The sequence below is a fragment of the Etheostoma spectabile genome, chromosome 24 (assembly GCF_008692095.1).
Source record: "Etheostoma spectabile isolate EspeVRDwgs_2016 chromosome 24, UIUC_Espe_1.0, whole genome shotgun sequence".
Lineage (NCBI taxonomy): Eukaryota > Metazoa > Chordata > Actinopteri > Perciformes > Percidae > Etheostoma > Etheostoma spectabile.
This window is the reverse complement of record NC_045756.1, coordinates 1,580,085-1,586,017: the sequence shown is the minus strand read 5'-3', so window position 1 is coordinate 1,586,017 and position 5,933 is coordinate 1,580,085. Positions and strand designations below refer to the sequence as shown.

Here is a 5,933-nt window from a genome sequence, read left to right as displayed (position 1 = left end):
GACACCATTGTATTCATATAATACTCAATCCATGCCAACGTATATGACAATGACTGCATGTTGCTTCCTCTAAATTTCAGGTTGTGATCAACTAGTGGGGCCAGCTCATTAGTTTGATAAATGGATCAGACCTGCATGTCACTCGCACTAGCAACAAACTCTGTGTATCCAAGAACAATTCAATCAGTGTAAATTACATTAGATCAGACACAGACTTCTGTAGTAGATTAGTGTTACGTTTCTAGCGTCGCGCCTCCGAACCATAGTTAGGACGAACCACCCCTTGTTTCTTTAGGCTAACTATATTAGCTTTAGCCTGGCTGGTAGCAGCTTTCTGCTTGTTCTTTAGGCTAACATATCAGCTTTAGCTGGCTGCTAGCAGCTTTCTGCTTGTTTCTTATGGCTAACTATATCAGCTTTAGCCTGGCTGCTAGCAGCTTCGCTTGTTTCTTTAGGAACATATTAGCTTTAGCCTGGTGGTAGCAGCTTTTCTGCTTGTTTCTTTAGGCTAACTATATAGCTTTAGCATGGCTGGTAGCAGCTTTCTGCTTGTTTCTTTAGGCTAACTATATCAGCTTTAGCCTGGCTGCTAGCAGCTTTCTGCTTGTTTCTTTAGGCTAACTATATCAGCTTTAGCCTGGCTGCTAGCAGCTTTCTGCTTGTTTCTTTAGACTAACTATATCAGCTTTAGCCTGGCTGCTAGCAGCTTTCTGCTGGTTTCTTTAGGCTAACTATATTAGCTTTAGCCTGGCTGCTAGCAGCTTTCTGCTTGTTTCTTTAGGCTAACTATATCAGCTTTAGCCTGGCTGCTAGCAGCTTTCTGCGGACGGAAATGGCCGAGAGACGTTGTGATTATGTTGCATTAATCAGGTGATTTAGTTCGTATTTGCAGCGAACATAAAACCCTGACTGCTGTTGCTTCACTGACCACCCATTAGAACTATGCGCATCTCTGTGTCAGAGGCAGCTGCTGCCTACGGTACTTTTCTACACACAGAGAGCCTCACTTCCCATAACAAACCCCGTGCACTTCCTGCAGCGTCTTGTGTTGACTGTTTACAGATCTGTGCTCATCATCATATGTACATTGTTGGTACTGGTGTTATTGTTGGATACACTGTGAATACTGTACACATTTCTAAAACTGTATGATGTTTTTGTTGAGTTATTATTACACAATACTTTTCAAATCCACCGACTAATAACCCATAATACAAAAAAGACTAAAACTAATACTAAAACTGATTAAAACTAAACTGGATTTGAAAACAAAAAGTCAAAACAAAATAAAAGTAAAAACTAATGAAAAATGTAAAACTAAAATAACCGTGGTTTGGTACTGCTAATTTTTTTTGTTTCGTCATGGTCCAAAAAATCGTGGCAGAGAATCCTGATATCAATTCTAAGCAAAGAAGTTGTTCGTATTTTTTGCCTGAATCATGCAGGCCTAGTTTCAAACCGTTTTTAAATAAGGATCTCTGTATTCTTCAAACAAAATACATGCAAAATTGTCTACAATTATCTGAAACCCCCTGTATCCACACCTTTATGACATGACCAAATACATTTCACAGTGATTGGCCAAGTGGTGCAGGATCTAAACTTTTCTTCACATACTGACTTCCATTTCTCCCACATCTCGCCTCTCTCAATGATGGCAGGCTTTTGCCTTCAGTCAGGGTTGTATGACACATCATACCTAGATAGTTTCAAGCTCTCAGACACCTTTATTGTCTTTCTGTCTGTTTTTTGCTCTTTTGATCTTGATCTCCTCTTCTGTCCTTTTTTTGTCACCTTTCCTGCCTCTGCCTCTGTATTAAAGAGCCCAGTCAGTGGTACATCACAAGCCGGCTGCCTCTTGCCTCTTCACGTCCCCTTGTTTGAGTAAAACCCCCCTCGACACTCTTGTCACCCCCCCAAAACTCCTCCTCCTCCTCCTCCAAACCCCCACCCAAACCTTGCTTCTCTTCCCCTGAGAATAGAGCCACCTTCAGCGAGGCAGCGGAGCAGTCGTCTCCCTGAACACATGTTAAACGTTCCGCAAGCCCAGGGAGGAGGGACGCAGTCAGAGAGCTGGAGAGAGGCACAGTGACAGGCAGAATGAGAGAGAGAGAGAGAGAGAGAAAGAGATAGAAGCAGAGACAGACTGTGGAGAGAAATATTCTGAGAGATAAAGCCAGGAGGCGGGGTGGGCGGTAGGGGGGGTGGCACACAGCGCTGTGTTTGTGAAGAGGAACCTCTGAGCGTGTGTGTAGTGAGAGAAAGCATAGCGCAGAGGGAGAGCGCATGCAGGCTAAAGGAAGAGGAGAGGTAAGCGCTGTCGAGAGAGTCAATGCATGTTGCCAGACTGAAAGAGACGGGGAGGGTAGAGGACAGACGCAACAAGGACTAGGAGGAGAAAAGGGAAGTGAGGATTTTGATTGTTTGAGGGGAAAGAGGAGATAGATACGGAGGAGAGGCAGTTTGGTCTCAGTCAAGTAGAGAGCCAGGCAGGGTGCAGTGTAGAGCAGGCAGTGCTGCATTGTGGATGCAAACTTTATCATCTGCGGGATCAGTGGGTAGCAGCTGCCGAGCAGGAGGAGAGCGTGCTGGTGGATTACCATGTGTGTCCTCTGAATGCACCAGGATGCTTCTTCTTCATCAGGGTAAGAAGCGGACAGTCGTCAGCCTACATGACATTCCAAAACTGTATTATTTCTTCTGCAGCTGCAAGATTGTACTGTTTTGTTGAGTAATGTACATCACTCTTTTCTGGAGATTCAGGATATCCGCTCATATGTTGTCAGAAGAATACATGCAATCTTCTTTTTGCACCTCCTTTAGCCGTCTTCACTTTGTCCTGAGCTGCAATTTTTCCAGTAATCTCCAGAGGAGGGGAAATATTTCATATAGCAGCATTGTACACATGTGCAGTTGATAATCTCTGATTTGCACTGAGCCCGATTAGCCAGTTGCAGAGGGAATTGCGTGTCCTGTTGCTAGTGGCAACAGAATTGGATGCCGCGTATTCCACTTTGATTCTGATTGATAACAGAAGGAACCAGATACCCATTGTTAAAGCAGAGGTAAAACAATTGGGCTTCGCAAGAGATTTGTATGTGCAAGAATGTACATGTTTGTCTTCCTACTCTTTCTTTATACTCACTTTCTCAAGCAGATTAAGATTTTCTCCCCGGCCCACTAATCCCAAACTGAAATGACTGGTGTTGAACTGGGTGTGGATACAGTTAAGTGGTGGGGAATATGGATTATGTAGCCTCCCAGTTATGATCAGCTTCTCTACAGCTCCTTATTAATGTGGCATGAAGTGCTGCAGTGCTAGTGTCCATATGTCAAAGTCACAGCAGGTCAGAGGTCAGCATATATATATATATATAGTCAGCAATTTTAACAGCACACAGAAAGAGGGTATGATGCTGGCTACCAACACACCAAAGATCCCAAATGTAGAATCCAGGACACAGCCTTTATATATTTTTAGCTGGGTTTGTTATCTCTAAAAACAGAACTGCAAGAGGACATGAAAATGAGAGCATGGGAGAGTATGGGAGGTATCATCCCTCACTTGCTGGTGTTGTCAAAGTGCCAAAGAGAAATGCCAGTTCCTGTCTTTTTTAGAGTTTGAGTTGAGCTTTTCTTGCCCTGAGAACTGGACAAAAATAGCATCTGTCATCTAGTAGATGCTTCACAATGGGAAACCCCAATTGATGTTGGCAGCAGTAGTTAAAGAAGAGAGTAAGCAAAAGCAGTTTCCTATTTTGCAAATCTAACATTGCTGTAAAGAGAAAGCTAATATTGGTCTGACCTTTAACCCAAATGTTTCCCAGTGGTATAACTGGAAGTCACAATATTGCCATTTGAAGTTCCCCAAACTATGAGACCCTCATGTATAATAAGTGATGTGGCCAGTGACCTAACTTTGCATGCATTTTAGTTTGAATCTGTAATCTACTGTGTAGCCTTAAATCACGCTCACTCAAACCAATAAACCCAAATCAACCAAAGCAGACATCTATCAAATATGTATTTTAATTTCCATTGCATGTACAATCCCCCTTTGCTGTATTTCCTAACGTTTTACAATATAACCATGCGGTCCAGTTTCTATTTAGCCAGTGTCCATTTAAAGCTTTTATTGGGAGCAGAGCAGCAGCCAGTGATATCATCCCACCAGCAGGGCAGATGTGTCGCTGCACTGGGCAGTTTGAGGCCGCTGCCCTCTGAAACCTACCTGGGGATTACTGCGTAAGAGGATTGCCAAGTGGAGGGATTTGATTTTATAGAATTAATACTGTAATTCTCTCCATCTCAATCCATGTTGCCGTGCAACCATTTCTCCACATTATTATCTTCTCCCTAAGGCCCCTGTTCTCGTTTGATCAGCATGTTCCATAATTACATCATGCGTCCTATATAAGTACTTTTGGTTTAAAAGTCACAAGACAGGAACATTCGCTGTACGTTTTGGTGGAATGTCAGAAGTCTCACATGGCCTATGTGGAAATGTTGAATGCCAGTTGGCATTACTAAATTGATAATCATTAGTCTATACACTAAGTTAATACCACTCCAACAGACCATAGTGATTCATGTGCTATTGTGTTCCCTTCCACCCCTCCAACCCTTGTCCGTCACTTCGCCTCTCACTCCTCTACATCCGATTTTCCCAACTTTTCCTCCTCCCCTTTCGTCTCCTCCCTGTATGTGGCGTTCTGTATTCGGTGACCCTCAGCTAGCATATTGGGTCCAGGTCAAACTGAATTACTGTGGAATGTCCCCCGGTTCAATGGCTGGCCCAGTGAGCCTCAGCATGGGAGCACTTCCCCTTCATTGACAGCCAGGGGACTTTCATTTTAAAGAAAGGGGGGGGGGGTGGGGAGGAGCTCCTTCCAGCTTTTACAACTTTTACCATATAATTCCCACTGTCTCTGCAGTGTTCATTGGTACCGTGGAGTAGGCCGGCACGGTTCGAGGAAAAATACAAATCACAATTTCTTTTTTGCATTGAATTGATAACTCGATTCTCTGCCACGATTTTTTTGACCATGACAAAACAAAACAAACTGGCAGTACCAAACCGAGGTTATTATAGTTTTGCATTATTCATTAGTTTTTTTTAATTTGGTTTTGACTTTTTGTTTTCAAATTCAGTTCAATTAGTTTATAAAGTAGATTTGCTAGTTTCTTTTTTTTATTTTTTGAAAATGCTTAGTTTTAGTTTAGTTATTATTAGTTTTTGTCTTTTTTGTAATATGGGTTATTTGTCAGGGGATTCAAAACATCAGAAAAAGTATTGTGTAATACTAACTCAACAATGACATTATACAATTTTAGAAATATGTATTCACAATGTATTCAACAATAACACTAGCACAAACAATGTGCATATGATGATGAGCACAGATCTGTAAACGGTCGAAACAAAACGCTGCAGTAAGTGCAGAATGTGTTTGACGTGTTCCAGGAGAAAAACCTAAACAGCCTACAGACTAAAGAAGAAAGACATCAACAGGTGTTTTGAACTTTGGTTCGAGTAAAGTGGCGAACCTTTTGAAGTCAGTCGATTCACACAGTTGTGTAGACCTCCCAGTATTAATCCACATATTAACCCACGTTCCCCCTGCTTATGGTGTTCCTGCGTATTGACCAACCAGCTATCGGGTCGCCGGTGAAAGCCGCCTGTAGTAGAGAACACTACATGGAATGTCGGAATTTCTGGGTTGCCAGTTGGAAACTGTACACGTCTACGGGAAATGTCACGGTCGAAAAGATATAACGATATTTGCTCTATGAAAGACATTGACAAAGACAAAACCTAAGGACATTTACTCGATCATTTTAACCAAACAAAACTGATTTTTTTGGCACCTATAGCACATTGCTCATGACCACAAGCCTGTAAACATAGAGGCCTCAATGAAGAGAAGGGAGAG

The 5,933-nt window shown here is 42.4% G+C and overlaps 1 protein-coding gene across 7 annotated transcripts in view; it reads left to right on the top strand.

The window, feature by feature from the left end:
* The window catches only part of LOC116673896 (nck-associated protein 5), a 125,602-nt gene that overhangs the window by 49,591 nt on the left and 70,078 nt on the right, over nucleotides 1–5,933 (top strand). The window contains exon 1 of one of the 7 annotated variants that reach the window (XM_032506248.1): nucleotides 2,106–2,645. The exons of 5 other annotated variants lie outside the window; for them this stretch is intronic. In XM_032506248.1, the coding sequence (XP_032362139.1) occupies nucleotides 2,617–2,645 (29 nt within the window). In that variant the 5' untranslated portion in view covers nucleotides 2,106–2,616. Of the gene's footprint in view, nucleotides 1–2,105; nucleotides 2,646–5,933 lie in introns of those variants that run through there. One more of the 7 variants, XM_032506251.1, reaches the window with a different exon arrangement.